The 15,869-nt window shown below is 66.6% G+C and overlaps 9 protein-coding genes across 9 annotated transcripts; 5 read left to right on the forward strand and 4 right to left on the reverse strand.

Annotated features, from left to right (window-relative positions):
* Positions 1 to 319: 319 nt before the first annotated feature.
* On the forward strand, positions 320 to 2,074 carry PK (cytosolic pyruvate kinase; the record flags this gene model as incomplete). The annotated part of the gene is made up of 1 exon (XM_002501508.1): positions 320 to 2,074. The coding sequence occupies one exon, from the start codon at positions 320 to 322 to the stop codon at positions 2,072 to 2,074; it is 1,755 nt and encodes a 584-aa protein (XP_002501554.1).
* A 97-nt stretch (positions 2,075 to 2,171) lies between these two features.
* On the reverse strand, positions 2,172 to 4,549 carry MICPUN_58233 (sialic-acid o-acetylesterase-like protein; the record flags this gene model as incomplete). Its single annotated transcript, XM_002501915.1, has 1 exon — positions 2,172 to 4,549. One exon carries the CDS (start codon positions 4,547 to 4,549, stop codon positions 2,231 to 2,233), a length of 2,319 nt encoding a protein of 772 aa, XP_002501961.1. The 3' UTR covers positions 2,172 to 2,230.
* Positions 4,550 to 4,641: 92 nt separating this feature from the next.
* On the reverse strand, positions 4,642 to 5,211 carry MICPUN_58234 (predicted protein; the record flags this gene model as incomplete). The annotated part of the gene is made up of 1 exon (XM_002501916.1): positions 4,642 to 5,211. The coding sequence occupies one exon, from the start codon at positions 5,209 to 5,211 to the stop codon at positions 4,642 to 4,644; it is 570 nt and encodes a 189-aa protein (XP_002501962.1).
* Positions 5,212 to 5,382: 171 nt separating this feature from the next.
* Positions 5,383 to 5,958, forward strand: MICPUN_58235 (predicted protein; the record flags this gene model as incomplete). Its single annotated transcript, XM_002501509.1, has 2 exons — positions 5,383 to 5,631; positions 5,758 to 5,958. 2 exons carry the CDS (start codon positions 5,383 to 5,385, stop codon positions 5,956 to 5,958), a joined length of 450 nt encoding a protein of 149 aa, XP_002501555.1.
* Positions 5,959 to 6,015: 57 nt separating this feature from the next.
* Positions 6,016 to 10,833, forward strand: MICPUN_58236 (predicted protein; the record flags this gene model as incomplete). The annotated part of the gene is made up of 1 exon (XM_002501510.1): positions 6,016 to 10,833. One exon carries the CDS (start codon positions 6,016 to 6,018, stop codon positions 10,831 to 10,833), a length of 4,818 nt encoding a protein of 1,605 aa, XP_002501556.1.
* Positions 10,834 to 10,938: 105 nt separating this feature from the next.
* On the forward strand, positions 10,939 to 12,057 carry MICPUN_58237 (predicted protein; the record flags this gene model as incomplete). Its single annotated transcript, XM_002501511.1, has 1 exon — positions 10,939 to 12,057. The coding sequence occupies one exon, from the start codon at positions 10,939 to 10,941 to the stop codon at positions 12,055 to 12,057; it is 1,119 nt and encodes a 372-aa protein (XP_002501557.1).
* An 85-nt stretch (positions 12,058 to 12,142) lies between these two features.
* MICPUN_81149 (predicted protein) lies at positions 12,143 to 12,472 on the reverse strand (the record flags this gene model as incomplete). Its single annotated transcript, XM_002501917.1, has 1 exon — positions 12,143 to 12,472. The coding sequence occupies one exon, from the start codon at positions 12,470 to 12,472 to the stop codon at positions 12,143 to 12,145; it is 330 nt and encodes a 109-aa protein (XP_002501963.1).
* Positions 12,473 to 13,186: 714 nt separating this feature from the next.
* On the forward strand, positions 13,187 to 14,104 carry MICPUN_58239 (predicted protein; the record flags this gene model as incomplete). The annotated part of the gene is made up of 1 exon (XM_002501512.1): positions 13,187 to 14,104. The coding sequence occupies one exon, from the start codon at positions 13,187 to 13,189 to the stop codon at positions 14,102 to 14,104; it is 918 nt and encodes a 305-aa protein (XP_002501558.1).
* A 58-nt stretch (positions 14,105 to 14,162) lies between these two features.
* Positions 14,163 to 15,816, reverse strand: MICPUN_58240 (arginase/agmatinase/formimionoglutamate hydrolase; the record flags this gene model as incomplete). The annotated part of the gene is made up of 2 exons (XM_002501918.1): positions 14,163 to 15,444; positions 15,632 to 15,816. 2 exons carry the CDS (start codon positions 15,814 to 15,816, stop codon positions 14,163 to 14,165), a joined length of 1,467 nt encoding a protein of 488 aa, XP_002501964.1.
* Between the last annotated feature and the right edge of the window lie 53 nt (positions 15,817 to 15,869).

Here is a 15,869-nt window from a genome sequence, read left to right on the forward strand (position 1 = left end):
ACAGCCGTCCCCTCGAGGTCGCATCATCGCTTCGGACATCATGCAGGCCCACGCGCGCGTACCCGCCGCGAGGTGCGCGCTGCCGAGGCCCGCGCGATGCCCCTCGCGCCTCCGCGCTGGCGGGACGATTATTCCTCCGTCGCGCCTCGGCAATAACAACTGTCGCCGGACGCGGTTCCCCGCCGCGTCCGTCGTGCGAGCCTCCGCCGGCGACCAGGAATCGACGCCGAGGGATGTGTCCGCGGGCGCGCAGCCCCGCGACGTGTCCGCGTCCGCCGTCGTCACCTCCGACGTGGGCACCGCGTCGTACGACGTGCGGATGCCCTCGTACGCGCGCACGGGGAAGAACTTTCTCAACATCAGCATCCCGACCCTGCTCAACGCGGACCTCGGCTCGGTCATGGACGCGCCGTCGTGCGCGCTCACCCCGAAGAAGACGCACATCGTCTGCACCCTCGGCCCCAGCTCGAGGACCGTGGACGACCTCGAGAAGCTGCTCTACGCGGGCATGTCCGTCGCTAGGTTCAACTTTAGCCACGGGACGCACGAGTACCACCTCGAGTCCCTGACCAACCTGCGTCAGGCGTGCGTCAACACCGGCAAGGTGTGCGCGGTGCTCCTGGACACCAAGGGCCCGGAGATTCGCACGGGTACGCTCAAGGACGGAAAGCCCGTCTCCTTAGTGCGGGGAAAGGAGCTCACCCTCACGACGGACTACTCCGTCGTCGGCGACGAGAATCAGATTGCCGTTTCGTACCAGTGGATGGCGAGAGACGTGAAGTGCGGGGATAACATCCTCATGGCCGACGGCAGCGTCATGCTCGAGGTGCTCTCCACCGACGTCGACGCGGGCACCGTGCGGGTTAAGTGCCTCAACAACGCCACGATCGGCGAGAGGAAGAACTGCAACCTTCCCGGCGTCGCCGTCGACCTACCCACGCTCACCGAGAAGGACCTCCACGACATCATCGGCTTCGGGGTGGTTCACGACGTGGACTTTATCGCCGCGTCGTTCGTCCGCAAGGGCAGCGATGTCCTCAAGATCAGGGACGTGCTGGACAACGCGGGAGGCTCGTCCATCCGGATCATCTCCAAGGTTGAGAACCACGAGGGTCTCTGCAACTACGACGACATCCTCCGCCTGAGCGACGGCATCATGGTCGCGCGCGGCGACCTCGGGATGGAGATTCCCCTGGAGCGAATATTCTGGGTCCAGAAGATGATGATCCGAAAGGCCAACCTCAGCGGTAAGCCCGTCATCACCGCCACCCAGATGCTCGACTCCATGATCGCCGCGCCCCGCCCCACCCGAGCCGAAGCCACCGACGTCGCCAACGCCGTCCTCGACGGCACCGACTGCGTGATGCTCTCGGGGGAGACCGCCGCGGGGGCGTACCCGCGCGAGGCTGTCGAGATCATGGCGGGCATCTGCGAGGAGGCTGAGCAGTGCGTGGACAACTGGGCGCTGTCCCAGGCCTTGCTCAACAGCACGATGTCCGAGTACGGCATCCAGGGCGCTCCGCTGTCCACGATCGAGGCGCTGGCGTCGTCCACGGTGATGACCGCCGCGAAGGTCAAGGCGGCGTGCATCGTGGTGCTCGCGGCGAACGGCGACGCGGCCAGGATGATCGCCAAGTACAGACCCGCGGTTCCCATCGTCGTGGGCGTCGTGCCCAGGCGCGCGAGGCAGGCGATTGGGTTCAACGAGCGGGAACTTCGCGGGCAGCAAGTCGCTCGGCAGCTCATGGTCACGCGGGGGCTCATCCCGGTGGTCGTCTCTGGCGAGCCCATCAAGGAGCTCGACGCGCTCAACTCCATGGACGACGAGGCGATGGAATCGCGCGCGCCCACCGCGGCGAAGCGGTGCGTGATGGCGGCGGTGCGACACGCCAGGCAGCAGATGCTGTGCAGGCCGGGCGACAAGGTTGTCGCCATGTACAACGTCGAGAAGAGATGCGCGGTCGTGCGGGTCATCGAGATCGTCGACGAGAAGAAGGACGAGGACGCGTGCGGGGTGGAGTGTCAGCTGGAAGACTTCATCCCGCCGCCCGGGGACGACATCGAGGTGGCGTGAGATTTTCGCGAGTGAGATTTCCGGGGGGGGATTGATTTTGTTTGTTTGTACCACTAAGTGTTAGACGGAGAGCCGGACACAAGAAGTCCGGTAATTACGGTTGCGTTGTCGTGAATCAAGACGGACTATTACGGCTTTCGACGTATCCACTCGGGCTCACGGGTTCCTCGGGTTCGTCGGCGCGCACGGCGCGTTCCTCGCGAGGTCGAAGCAAAACGGAGCCGCCGCCACGCCCCGCTCCTCACCCTCGGGGTCCCCGTCGTACAGCATGCACTGCGGATATCGCTCCCACGCGTACCTCGCGCCTCGTACCACCGTCTCCGCCGAGACCAACGAGGCGTCCGCCAACTCCGCCGTCGCGATCCACCCGCTCTCGTCGCCGTTGAACCCGTTCGACCCGTTCGACCCGTTCAACCCCAAGTCCGACGCCTCGAAAGCCGTCGCCCGCACCCACGGATCGTCCGAACCCCTGAACGCCACCGACGTCCACGAAACGTCGGGGTTCCACTCCGCCGCGATTCGCCCGGGCTCCGGTCTCGGTACGAGGTGAACGGCGTCCAAGACGACGTCGTCGGGCATCGGTCCTTTTTCCAAAGTGTTCCAAAGCGCTACAAACCCGGCGCAGATGTTCGGCCCGAGTCGAGCGCACGCGATTCTCGCGTCCCTCGCTGTGGCGTCGCGAAGGACGGAATCACCTTTCAAGATTGAGGCACCACCTTTCGAAACACCGAGCATCGCGTTACCCTTCGCAGTAGCTCTCGACGTGTCCGGTACGCCGAGCATCGCGCCGACGGCTGGCGGGTCGAACCGAGGCAGCGGCGGCGGGTCCAGCGCGATCTCGATCGGCGCCTCGCCGCAGCACCTCGCGGTGCCGGTTAGATTGCACCCCGCGGTGCCCGCCCACACGAGCGACGCGAGTGGGGAGTCGGCGCCGCGCGTTAACCGAAACGTCGCCCGTATCGACCCTTCATCAGCGCCGTCATTCGAAACGTCACCTTTTAACAACGCCGGCGCCTCGGGGATAAACTCGGGTCCGCGGATCCGGCCGCCCCGCTCGATCCCGCGCGCCGCGAGCGCGAGCCTCCGTCCCACCTCGCGCTTACGACGCGGGTGCACGCAGTCCCACGGACTCAGCGGGTCCCCCAGATCCGCCGCCACGGCGTACGCGACGGCTTCCATCGTCGACGTTAAGAAGGTTTGCGCGCCTCGAAGATGAGAGTAGTCGCGTTTCGGGTACGCGGCGAGCTGGACGAAGACGAAGGGCATCCTCGGGGATGCGAACCGCGCGCGCCAGTCCGCGATCATCGCCGGGAATCGACACGCGTACGACTCGGGTGTCGCCCAGTTCGCCTCGCCCTGGTACCACGCCACGCCCTTGAGGCGCGTGTTGAGAAGCGGCGCGATCATCCCGTTCCACAGCGCGCTCGGTCCAAACACGGGGAAAACCGGCGGACTTTCTTCGTCGGGGTGGGTATCAGCGATTCGGCGGTACGGTTCGCCCGGACGTTCCTCGGGTCGAACGATCGACGACGTCTCGCGCCGCCGCGCGTTAACACCCGGCCCAAACCCTGGGGTACCCGACGGGCCTCTCGTTCCCCCGCACGTCTCGTCCGCCAGCGCCTCCTTCGACGAGAACGGCTCGATGGCCTGCCCGCCCCACGCCGCGACGATTAACCCGACGGGAACCTCCCTGAACGATCGCTCGTACAGCTCCAGGCCGTGGAACCAGCACGCCGCGGAGAACCAGCCCATGTCGCTCCACCCGCCATACGGCGCCGTCGGATCGGGCGTGGCCGGTGGGTTGAACGCGTTGGGCTTAGCCTTGGCCCACGCGGATTTTTCGTACGCGGCGTCTCCGGCTGTGGCGGCTGCCACGTCGTGTCTCTCGACGTCCGCCGCGGTCATCGCCACCGTGGCGATTCGGATCCCGTCCCCGACCGTCGCCGACTCCGCGATGTGCGCCGCCGCGTCGAACGAGGCGGCGACGGTGAACTGCATGTTGGACTGGCCCGCGCACAGCCAGACGTCGCCGAAGGCGAGATCGGCGACGACGGCGGACTCGACCGCGACGTCGGACCCGGCATCGTCGTCGCCGCTCCGCGCGAGGATGCGGAGGGTGAAGGGGCCGTGCGAGGCGGGCTGGGGCGGGAGGCGGACGATCCACTCCCCGGTGCCCGCCGACGCGGAGGTGTTGGCGATGGCGCTCTCGCCGTCCGACTCGACGCCCCCATCCTCCGCCGGCTCCTTCGTCAGCTCCACGGTGACGAGCGCGCCGGGCGCGGCCCAGCCCCACACCGCGGCGCGGGCGGGTGCCCTCTGGAGCACCGCGTTGGACCCGAGAAACGTCGGCAGTCTGAGGGAGGTGGGTCGGGGCGGCGACGCGGGCGCGACGGGCGATGCGAACGTCGAGATCGATACCAACGCCGCGACGAGGACTCGAACGCGGGGGGACCCGAGCCCGCGGGTGCGCGCCATCGCGCGCACGGGTCGGGGCGGGGAGGAGAGAATTGCGTGATGGAGAGGCGACGAAGCGTACTTTCCTCGTACTCGTGGTGCTAACAACACGCTCAAGCCCGACGCTGTCTGCGCTTCCTCGCGTGCTTGGTGAGCCAGCGAAGCACGGCGTCCACGTTCGTCCCCAGCTTACAGCTGATGCTGAAGCACCGAACCTCCCGCCCGGCGATGTCCCTCAACCCGAGCGCGTCCACCAGCTGCGGTATCCCCCGCGCCCCCGGCAGGTCGCTCTTGTTGCCCAGCACCAAGAGCGGGATCCCCGCGAGTCCCTCCGACGCCAGCGTCTCCCTCAGCGCGTCCCGCGCCTCCATCGCCCCGGCCGCGTCCGCCGAATCGATCACCCACACGATGACGTGCGCGTCCTCGCAGTGCCGCTCCCAGAGCGCCCGGAACCGCGCCGACCCGCCCATGTCCACGCATCGCAACCGCAGCCTCCTCCGCCGAACGACGCTCGTCTCGAACCCGACGGTGGGCCTCGGCGCGTCGCCGTCGTCGCCGGCGCCGCACGCGAGGACCCGGGCGAACGAGGTCTTGCCCGCGTTCTGCAGCCCGATGAGCGCCAGATCCAGCTCCGGGCCGAACACCAGGCACCTCCACCACTCCGCGAAGTCCTTCCACCCCATCCGACCCCGGCTGCTGCTGACTGTGTGTCGTGAACCAGCCCGGCGGGAAGCCTTTTGAACCGCGTCGGGTGGCGATGGCGATGAGTTGACGAGCCTTTGTGATCTGGGCGCACTCCCGCGGCACGGCGCCCTCGCTGCCGACGCGAAGCGCGCATCTCTCCCTTCCGATTAATGACGGAAGCCAAGCCCTACACCTTGTGCGTCCCCGGATCTCCGCGCGCCGTCCGACCGCCGACGAAGACGCACGAGCGACGCGTGAAAACTAACCCGCCCCCCCGCCCCCCTTCTCACCGCAGCACGACCAAGGTGCCCTTCTCTTCAGCCGCGGACGCCGAGGCTGTTTGCGCGACGCTCAGCGTGGATAACGAGCTTCAGCCCGACAAGGTCACCAAGAAGCTTTCGGTCGAGGGCAACGAGCTCGTCGCGTGAGTCGCCCGGACCCAGGCCCGCGCGCCCGCCGCCCACCCCGCGCGGATCGGCGCTCGTTTTTTTTTTTGAAACAAAATCGCCCCTCCGTCTGACCGTCGCGCCCCACGCCCGTCGCAGCGAGTTCTCGGCGACCGAGACCAGGCTCCTCCGCGCGGCCGTGGCCGCGTTCCTGGACCTGCTCAACCTATCCATCCGCACCCTCGAGAAGTTCGGCTCGGTCGAGGCCCCCGCCGCGTGAACAGCGCCGGTGGGCATCGGACGGGGGCGGGTCTCCCGCGTGACTCCCTCGGGTTTCGCGTCGGCGTCGTTGGGCGTTAGTTATAGATTGGCGGGCTCGGGACGGCTCGGAGTCGTCACCCGCCGTAGGCTGGATCCATGGACAGGTACCACATATACGAAGCCATAGGCCGGGGTAAGCACAGCGTCGTGTACAAGGGCCGGCGCAAGAAGACCATCCAGCACTACGCCATCAAGTCGGTGGACAAGTCGCAACGCCCCCGGGTGCTGCAGGAGGTGCAGGTGCTCCGGTCCCTCTCGCACGACCTGGTGCTCAAGTTCTACGCGTGGTACGAGACCCAGAACCACCTCTGGCTCATCCTGGAGTACTGCGTGGGCGGGGACCTCCTGGCGCTGCTCAGGCAGGATGAGGCGCTCCCGCCGAAATCGGTGGCGGCGTTTGGGAGAGACCTCGCCGTCGCCCTCCGCGTGCTGCATAAGAGCGGTACCTTACACTGCGACTTGAAGCCGTCGAACGTGCTGGTGGACGAGAACGGGCGGTTGAAGCTGTGCGGGTTCGGGCTGGCGAAAAAGACGGCGGACGCGGCGAAAGACGGACCGGGGGGGGTGAGCGGCGGCGGCGAGGGCGGGCCGAAGGACGGCTTGAGCAAGCGCGGAACGCCGTGCTACATGGCGCCGGAGCTCTTCACCGAGGGCGGCGTGCACTCGTACGCCTCAGACCTGTACGCGCTGGGGTGCGTGTTGTACGAGTGCTGCGTCGGGAAGCCCCCGTTCGTGTCCAACTCGCTGACGGAGCTGATGGAGATGATCCTGAACGACGATCCACCGCCGCTTTTCAACGGCGAACGCGCTCGCGAGGTCGGCGAGTCTCCGGCCGGCGGCGGATCCGCGGTCGGACCCGACCCGCCCACCCCCGCGCTCGCCGACCTCATTACCGGCCTGCTCGAGAAGGACCCGGCGCGAAGGCTGGACTGGAACGCGGTGTTGCGCCACCCGTTCTGGCGCGAGTCCGGGACCGGGTCGTGCGCGGAGGATCTTTTGACGTTGGCCTCGCACCCGCTCCCGCCCCAGCCCGCGTTTCAGACGTACCTCGCGGCGTCCGGGACCTCGGGGCGCGCGGAGGTGGTCGCGCACGTCTCCGATCGTCTCGCGGCGCTGACGACGTCGTCGTCCGCCAGCCCGGCGGGCAGTTCGACGGGGCCCAACCAACGACGGGGGCGCGGCAAAGAAGGGGGCGGCGGCGGCGGCGACGAGAACGCGTCGCCCGGGAGCGGCGGCGGCGGTCGGCGGAGGACGTCCTCATCCGGGTTCACGCACCAGAACGCGTCGCCCTCCTCACGCGAGGCGCTTCGCATGTCGGTCAACGCGAGGGCCAACCTGGAGCGCGAGGGGGCGGGTGCGTACGCGAGCAGGACGCCGGAGAAGAGGCGGAGTTCGACGGAGGAGGGCGGCGCAGCCGGCGGCGGCGATCCGAGCCCCGGCCCGGGCGCGAGCGACGTGGAACTCGCGGACACCGACGCCGAGCTCAACTTTGCCGACGCGACGCGGGACGACGGGGGAGTTAACGACGGGGGAGTCAACGACCGCGAACATAACCGGTCCCGTCCCGCGAGCGCGGATCCCGCCGGCGACGAGCACGCGACGCTGTCCCGGGTCGGGTCCGCTCGCGTGGGTGGGGGAACGGGCGACAGAGGTGTTTTGGACGAAGAGGAAGATGGGGAGGAGGAGGATGGGGATGGGGACCTTTTGGGGGGACGCGGGAGACCGACGAGCGCGGGTGGGTACGCGGCGCTCGCGGCGACGACGACGGACGACTCAACCGCGAGGACGCCGCCCCCCGCGGAATCCGTCGGACGCGGCGCGAGCGGGATCGATCGCGTCGAGTCGCTGCCCTCGCCGGCGGCGACGCCGCCCGGCGTCGGCCTCGCGTCGAGTCGGGCCACGTTCGCGAACCGCCTCGTCGAATCGCGATCGTTGTCCGGTCCCCGTCACCCGCCTCCTAGGGACGCCCAATCGAACGACGCGACGAACGACGCCGCGGACGCCGCCGCGAGGGACATGTGCGCCGAACTGTCGGACCACCCCAGCGACAGCCAGGTGAAGCCCATCGTGCTGAACCGGCGGATAGAAGCCGTGCCCGAGTCGCACTACGACCCGAACGCGCTGCCCTTTGAGCCGCTGGCGATATCCGATATGCTCGCCGCGCCGCAGCAGGACCTGGAGAGGTTTCTCACGCAGATTTACAGGTCCGTGGCGCACTCGTCGCCCATCAACGAGAAGGTTAACACGCTGGCGTACTTTGAGACGCTTTGCACGGACACCGCCGCGGCGAACGTGCTCATCAACTCCAGCCTGATGACCCTCTTCGTGCGAATGCTCCGCGCGAGTAAGGCTCCCACGCTGCGCATACGCCTCAGCTCCGTCATGGGCCTGCTGCTGCGGCACGCGACGTACATATCCGAGGAGCTCGCGTCTAGCGGCGTCGTCACCGTGCTGACGGAGTGCCTGAAGGACAAGAACGAACGCGTCCGACGCAGAGCCATGGCGACGCTCGGCGAACTCTTGTTCTACATCGCCACGCAGCAGCACGAGGCTGGGCTCAAGGCGCCGGCTGACGGCGCGGGCGGGCCCCCCGGCGCGTGGCAGATCCCGCCCGCCACCGTGGGCACGGTGACGCGCATGCTCCGCCAGGGCGAGGATGAGATTGCGCAGCACTACGCGGTGAAGACGATCGAGAACATCGCGTCGCACGGCGGGGACTGGGCGCACAAGTTTTCGTCGCAGGAGACGGTTGGTTCGCTGGTGGCGATCATGTCCGGCGCCAAGTCCGAGCAGCTGCGCGGCACCGCGGCGTCCACCCTGTCCAGGGCCGCCAGGCACTCCCCGGCGGTGCTCAGCCTGGTGCTGGACAAGTACGGCATCAAGATTTTGGTCAACGGTTTGCGCGACACGTCTCCCAAGGTGCAGCAGGCGAGCCTCAACTTACTCAACCGCGGTTTGGCGGACCTCGGCGCCAGGGCTCGCGCGTCGCTCGCCTCCGAGGACAACCGAATGCTGCTCCCCACCCTCGTCTCCCTCCTCGAGCGGGGCAGCGCGGTGCTCCGCGGCAAGGCGCTCCTCACCCTCGCGTCCCTGTTCCGCCTGCACAACCGGTGGCTCCTCGCCGCGTGCGGAACCCGGCTCTTTTCGTTGGTGGACCGACTCCAGAAGGACAGGGAGCGGTACCTGCAGCGGTGCCTCGAAGCTCTCGTCGCCACCGTCGTCGCCGCGGTGCCCAGGCTTCACGACGCCATCCTTCGGGAGATTGACCGCCTCGTCGCCGGCGGCCGGCCGGGGAGCAGGGAGTCGGGAACGCGGAGTCACGGGGGCGTCACCCTCGGGGGCGGCGGGCTCGCGGGCATCGCGGGCGCCTCGGTCGACCCGTCGCGGCCGGGCACTCCGGGAACAGCCGGATCCCCGCTGGCGCTCTTCCCGGCGCTCGTCCACCTGCTCGGGTCGCTCGCGCTTCGCCCGAGGCTGTGCGACGACGCGTTTTTGCTCGCGTGCGCAACGTACGTGTCGAAAGCGGAGGGCCCGAACAGGTGTACCTTCCCCGGCGCCGAACAGTTTCGAACCGACGTCTTCGCGCTCCTCGAGACGCTCTCGCAGTGCGCGCCGACGCTGGTTCAAACTGCGCCGGGCGCGGTGACGAGCGCGTTGCTCCCCGCGCTCGCGGACGTCCTGGCGCGGGGCGGGGGGTCCGGCGCAGGTACCGGGTCCGGGGGGTCGAGCGCGGATGGCCGGTTCCTGGCGCTGAAGCTGACGTGCGACCTGGCGCTGCCGCTGTGGCTGGACCCGGACCTGGACGATAACACGGGTTCGGAGCGCGACGGTTCCAATCCTGGCGATGACGGTTCCAATCGCAATGGACGGCGGGAAGCGCTCGCGGCGCTCATCCGCGGCGTGCTCCTTCCGCTGTGCCCCGCGCTGCTCGGCGACGAGGACCCGATACCGCTGTACGCGCTCAAGCTGCTGGGGGGCGCGCTGGAGGCTGACGCGGGAATGTGCGGCGACGCCGCGCGGTTGGGTTTGGCGCCCAAATTTTTCGAGTTTCTCTCGCTCGAGCACACCAACAACAACGTGCACAACGTGCGTCTGTGCCTCGCGCTCGCGAGGTCCAGAGCCGTGCGCACCCTCGAGCTCCTATGCGACTTCGCCGCGGGTCACAAGGTGGCCGCCGTCCTCGCCTACGCGCACGAGAACGCGGTGGAACCCTTCCTGGAACCCTCGCTCGGTATCTGCGCCGCGCTCTTCACTCGCGTCGTCGACTTGCGTGACGAAAACGGTCGTGACGGCTCCGATCCGCACGACGCCCTCGACGCGGCGATGGACGGCGTCGCGCCGCTTCTAGACGTCACGCACGTGCTCATCGAGTGCGCCAGCGCGGGCGAGACGGAGGTTGCGTCCTTCGCCGTCCCATCGCTCGCCGCGCAGTCGTTACGACTCGCGGTGGACCTGTTCCCGGAGGAGGCGTCGGCAGCCATCTTCGCCCGGGGAACGCCGCTGGCGGATGCGGTCGACGCGCTGGGGACGGCTGCGGCGGTGGACAGGGGCGAACGCGGGTTCGCGGATGTGGATTTGCCGACGGGCGGTCCGAGTCCGGGCGGCTCGGGCGGCTCGGGCGGCGCGGGCGGCGCGGGCGCGGGCGCGACGTCGTCCTCCGGGTCGAGCTCGCCGAGACGGGGTTTCGCGCGCGCGCAGAGGTCGGGCCTCGGCGCCATCGCCGCGGCGGCGACGGCGGCGGCGAGGAGAGCGTCGCCCCCGTTTGACGCGAACAGCTTGACCCCGGGTGAGACGACGCGGTTGGAGGCGGCGCTGAGGCGGCTGGCGCGTGGGGAGCCGTGCGGGGTGATCGCTCGCGCCGCGGCGGAGGCGGCGGACGGGGTGGCGGAGATGCTCGCCAGGGCGCCCAGGTGATCATCTTACTTAGAGGGCGCGAGCGAGCGACGGTGGTGAGTTTGCAGTGCTTTTGTCGTAAGAATGTCGTTCAGAATCCGCGTGCGTCAATGATTCATTCCATGCATGGCGAGCTCCGTGGCGAGCGCCCCCGCGGCGGAGGACTGGCCGAGGCCCAGTAACTGCCCTGCTCCGCAGGATGAAAACGCGCGGTGGATCGAGGCTGGTCGCGCGGAGCGGTGCAAGCGACGGACGGAATCGCTCCACTGCCGGGACGTCGTGCTGAGCGACGGGTTCGTCCTCTACGTGGATCCGCGGGCACGATTTTTCGTGGTGAACAAGCCCGCGGGGATGTACGTGGAGAACGTGCTCGACTTCATCGAGCGGTACATGGAGGAGGTCAGGAGGGCACCAGAGCGGCATAGCGAGAGGAGTAAACGCGCGAAGACTTGTTCCGACGGTGCGACTTCGATTCGCGAGGCTTTCGACTCGCTGGCGAAGGTTGGGGAGCGATTCCAGTTGTTGCATCGCCTCGACAGGGACACCACGGGGTGCTTGGGTATCGCGTGCGACAAGGAGACGAACAGGATCTTGTCGCGCGCGTTTCAGGAGGGGCGGGTGAAGAAGCATTACGTCGCGCACTGCATCAACACGAAGTTTGCCGACGATTTCCAGAAGAAGTGGAAGGACTGGGAGGTGGACGAACCCTTCGAAGATGGCAGCAGAGCGATGACGTGGCCGCAGAGGTTTTGCAATTTCAGACTCGAGTGTCACACGGGACACGGTCGGTCCAAGCACGGCCTGTGGCGGCTATACGCGAAGGAGGACGTCGGTCGCGAGCTGCCGGGAGGAAGCAAGGTCAAGGAAGCGCGCACGAACCTCTATCGCGGCTTCGATTCTGATTCGGACAGCAAACGATTGGCGCATCTGCGAGAGTTGCAAAGCTTCCCCGTCGTCGCGGAACCGATCACGGGCCGGACGCACCAGATTCGCATGCACTGCTCGCAGTATTTTCCCATCGTCGGAGACTACAAATACGGGTACGATGATACGGCGGATGATGACGTGGTCCAGGAGGAGCGCGAGAAGGGCTACAGGTTGCACTCGTTCTCGCTGGAACTGCCGATTAAGATTCCAGATGGCAATGGTTTTCGCGACACGCTTGTGCTGGCTCCGCCGCCGTCGTGGTGGAACGAGGAGGAGTGGGGAACGTACGACATACTCATGGAACGATTCTTCGCCTAAGTGTAGCTACTTGTATTGAATCACGGCCCTACGCGATTGCTAAGTTGTCTAAAAATAATTGGTGCCCCGCCGCATACGTCCCCCATCAGAACGGCGCGCCGGACCCGCCCTTCTTCAGCAATTTCGCCTTTGCCTCGTTGATCTTGGTCGCGATATAGTCCGACCCTCCAGCGTCCGGGTGGTTCGCGATCATCACCTTCCGGTGCGCCGCGAGAACCTTGTCCTTCGCCGCGGACTCGCGCACGCCCAGGATCAACGCCGCCTCGCGTTTCGTCATCTCCGGCTCGAACCCGCCGTCGTAAAATTTCCGCATGCGAGGAGGGGCTTTCCTCCACGCCTCGAACGACAGGATAGCGGCCCGGCCGGTCAGCGCGAGCGCCGCCACGGACGCGCCCGCGATGATCGGCGTCGTCATTTGCGCTAATAAGTGGACAACGCGGAGGAGTCGAGACGAGGACTGTGATCGGGAGGTGCCGGAAATGAAAAATTCCGAGTCTGCCTCGCATCTCTTCGTCTCTGGGTGTTTGCTCATACGCCAAAGTTCACCGCTGCGGTTTAGTACTTATTTCTAAAAACCCGATTCCCGCCAGATCAGCTGCAACTCCTTGCAAATGAACAGCGTTCGCTCAACTGAGCGAATTTGACCATCACAGTCGGTCCGGCTCATACCGGACTTCCTGTACTATCCCTGGGTTATAGATCCGGGATTACAATGTGCGATAGTATAGTGGTTAGTATCCCACGCTGTCACCGTGGAGACCCGGGTTCAATTCCCGGTCGCGCAGTCACTACTTTTTACACTTTTTGACCACGCAGGCGTCCTCCCCTCGGCGTCGGCTACGTCCTCGTCCAGAAACGCGCGATTCGACGCGGTAACGAGAGCACCACGACTCGCAAGACGTCGGTGGGGTTGGTGTTTTCCCTCGTCAAGGAAAATGGATATTTAGCCCTGATTTCGCTTCGCACCGAACCGGATTTCCGTCGTTCCCCGGATCGTGTTTGCCTTTAATCGATTTCGTGGAGCTCCGGGATTTCACCACGATGTCGAGAGCGCAAGCCGCAGCCCGGATAAAATCGCTCCACCTCGTCGTTGTGCCGGGAGAGCCAGAACGTCCCGCGCCCCACGAACATGCTCCGCAACGCGTGTCGTCGCACTCTCGCGGAGGCGGCGGCGTCTTTCAGCGGGAGGAAATCTTCTTTCGCATGGCGCACGGTAGTCTCGGATAACGCAGGGTCGTCGGTCGTCGGCAACGACTGCTTCCGACGGATCGCGCGCCAGCCTCGAGGATCTTATTGTTTTCCCACCACAGGCATCAGCCGGACCGCGTCGACGTCGACGAGGACGCGGCAATCGGCTCACCAGGAGATGGCAGGCGTCGTGGAGGACCTCGCCGTGGAGCTCCACCCGTGGAGCAAGCTCCCGCTCCAAATCGCGGTCGCCATGGGCGTCGCGAGCTTCTGGCGCGGAGCCTGGTACGTCATGGACACGACCGTCTTCCCCGACGACGCCCTCAAGTCCGGCGCCGCGTGTCTGGTCGCCGGAACCGCCGGCCTGGCGAAACTGCAGAGGTACGCGGCGTCGGAGGTGCATCGCAGGTACATCGCCAGGCGGATTCCGCCCCCGCCGAGCGTCCGGTACGGGCTGCTGTACGGCATGGGACTGAGCTGCGTGGCGGTGTGGAGGGGCACGTGGTGCATGTGGGACGCCGCGTTTGAAGCCTTCGACCCTTGGGCCTTGAAGGGACGGTCGGGGGATCCGCCGGCCACTGACGACGACGTAAATCGGACGTCGATGTCGGAGCAGTCGTTCACGTTCTTGAACGGCGCGGCGTCGCACGTCGCCGCCATTGCGGGTTTGGTCTCGGCGGGGTACCTGAGCTCGGTGCTGTCGCCGCCCGCGGTGTGCTTCCTGCTCAACGACGAGGCGCTTCGAAAGAGGGCGTGCGCGGTGAGCCCGGTGTACAGGGAGGAGGCCAGGCGGGAGTTCCTGAAGGGGGCGGCGTGGCTCTTCGGCAACTCGGGGCCGGTCAAGCGGGCGGTCAAGTAATTTAGATTTCGTCTTTTTAGGATAACGTGAGCGTAAGTGTCGTCGCGCGCTTCCACCTTTAGAAGGGGACGAACTCCTTGTCGATGATGTGCTTGTGGGCGCCCATCTTGCCGTTGGCCACCATGGAGCCCATGACGTCCACGGCGATGCGCAGCGCCATGAGGCTGGTGATGTCGGAGACGTCGTAAGGCGGCGACACCTCGACAATCTCCAAGCCGCAGAGGCCCTCCGCGGCGACGAGGCCGACGAGCTTTAACGCCTCGCGGGGGAGCAGACCGCCGGGCTCGGGCCAGCCGGTGCCGGGCACGAACGCAGCCTCGAGGGAATCGATGTCGTAGCTCATGTACACGGCGTCTGCGCCGTCCCAGGCTCTTTCCAGGGCCATCTCGGCAACCTTGGGAATGCCGAGCTCCTCGACGTCGTCCATGGTGAACACGTTGGTCCGTCGGCCGACGATGTGCTCGACCGCGGGTCTCGGGACCTGCCAGCCGCCGATGCCGATCTGGACCAGGTTAGTCGCGGGGACGTTCGGGATGTTGGTGGCGTGAAAGTACGGGGTGGTGTGCATGCGCTCGTCCAGGTCTTTCTCCTGGATGTCCGCGTGCCGATCGACGTGGATGATGCCGATCTTCTTGGAAGTGCACGCGGCGATGCCGCGGACGGTGGGGAAGCCGATGGAGTGGTCGCCGCCGAGGATGAGCGGGAAGGAACCGGAGGAGAAGACGTGGCCGACCGCGTTGGAGATCTGATCGAAGGATTTCTCGATGTTGGCGGGGATGGTGAACACGTCGCCCGCGTCACACATCGTCATCTGCTCGCGGAGATCGACGCCCATCTCGTAGTTGTACGGGGTGTACAGAGCCGAGATGCGTCGGATGCCTTGGGGACCGAACCTGGTGCCGGCCCTGTACGTGCACCCGCCGTCGAAGGGTACGCCGAGGCAGGTGACGTCGTAGTTGCCCACGTTCCTCACGTCCTCCTCGAAGGGAGCCTTGAGGAAGGTGTTGATGCCGGCGAAGTGCGGAAGCTCGCCGCGGCTGAACGTGGGGATGGTCTTGTCCTCGAGGGAGGACGCGCCGGGCAGGCCGATCTCGATGTTGCGCTTGAGCTCGGCGTCGTGCACGGCCGTCGGGATCGACGCGTGCTTGACCGCGGCTTTCCAGCCCTTGGTCTGGAACCTCGGGTCCGTCGGGTCGGGGTGGTGATGCCTGGCCTGCCGCTGCAGGTGCGCGCCAGAAGCGGCGAAGCCACCCGCGGCGGGGTTGTTGCCAACCCCGGCGAGAACCTGCCGCGTGACCTGCTGCTGCTCGGTCTCCTGAAGCGCCGCGTTGGCGGCGCGCCTGCGATACGTCGGGTGTTGGGTGGACGATTCGATCAGTCATCGCGACACGACCGGGGAAGACGGGCTTCGGCGGCGTCGTGCGAATCCCTTCCACGTTGTTACCGGGGGGGCAAATCCAACGAACCCCCGCCGCGGGTTGCGGATCGACGGGACGCGAGGATCGATGCGACGCGAGGGGAAGGGACGTGATGATCGACTGACGTACCTGAGCGGCCTCGATAGCTGCCTGAAGATGCGCATGACTTTCGCGGATGACGTGCGCGGCGTCCAGTGGTAACCCGCCGGAACCCTCACGTGCAAAAAGGTTCGGGTTCGGGAAAGCGGATTGCGTGTCATCAGCGGCGCGAAACGCCTCGATCCACTCGTACATAGGTTCAGTCAGAAAAATGTGATGAAAAACGAAAAGTTATATCCAATTTTTGG

Source organism: Micromonas commoda, chromosome 4, assembly GCF_000090985.2.
Source record: "Micromonas commoda chromosome 4, complete sequence".
In the NCBI taxonomy this organism is placed as follows: domain Eukaryota; kingdom Viridiplantae; phylum Chlorophyta; class Mamiellophyceae; order Mamiellales; family Mamiellaceae; genus Micromonas; species Micromonas commoda.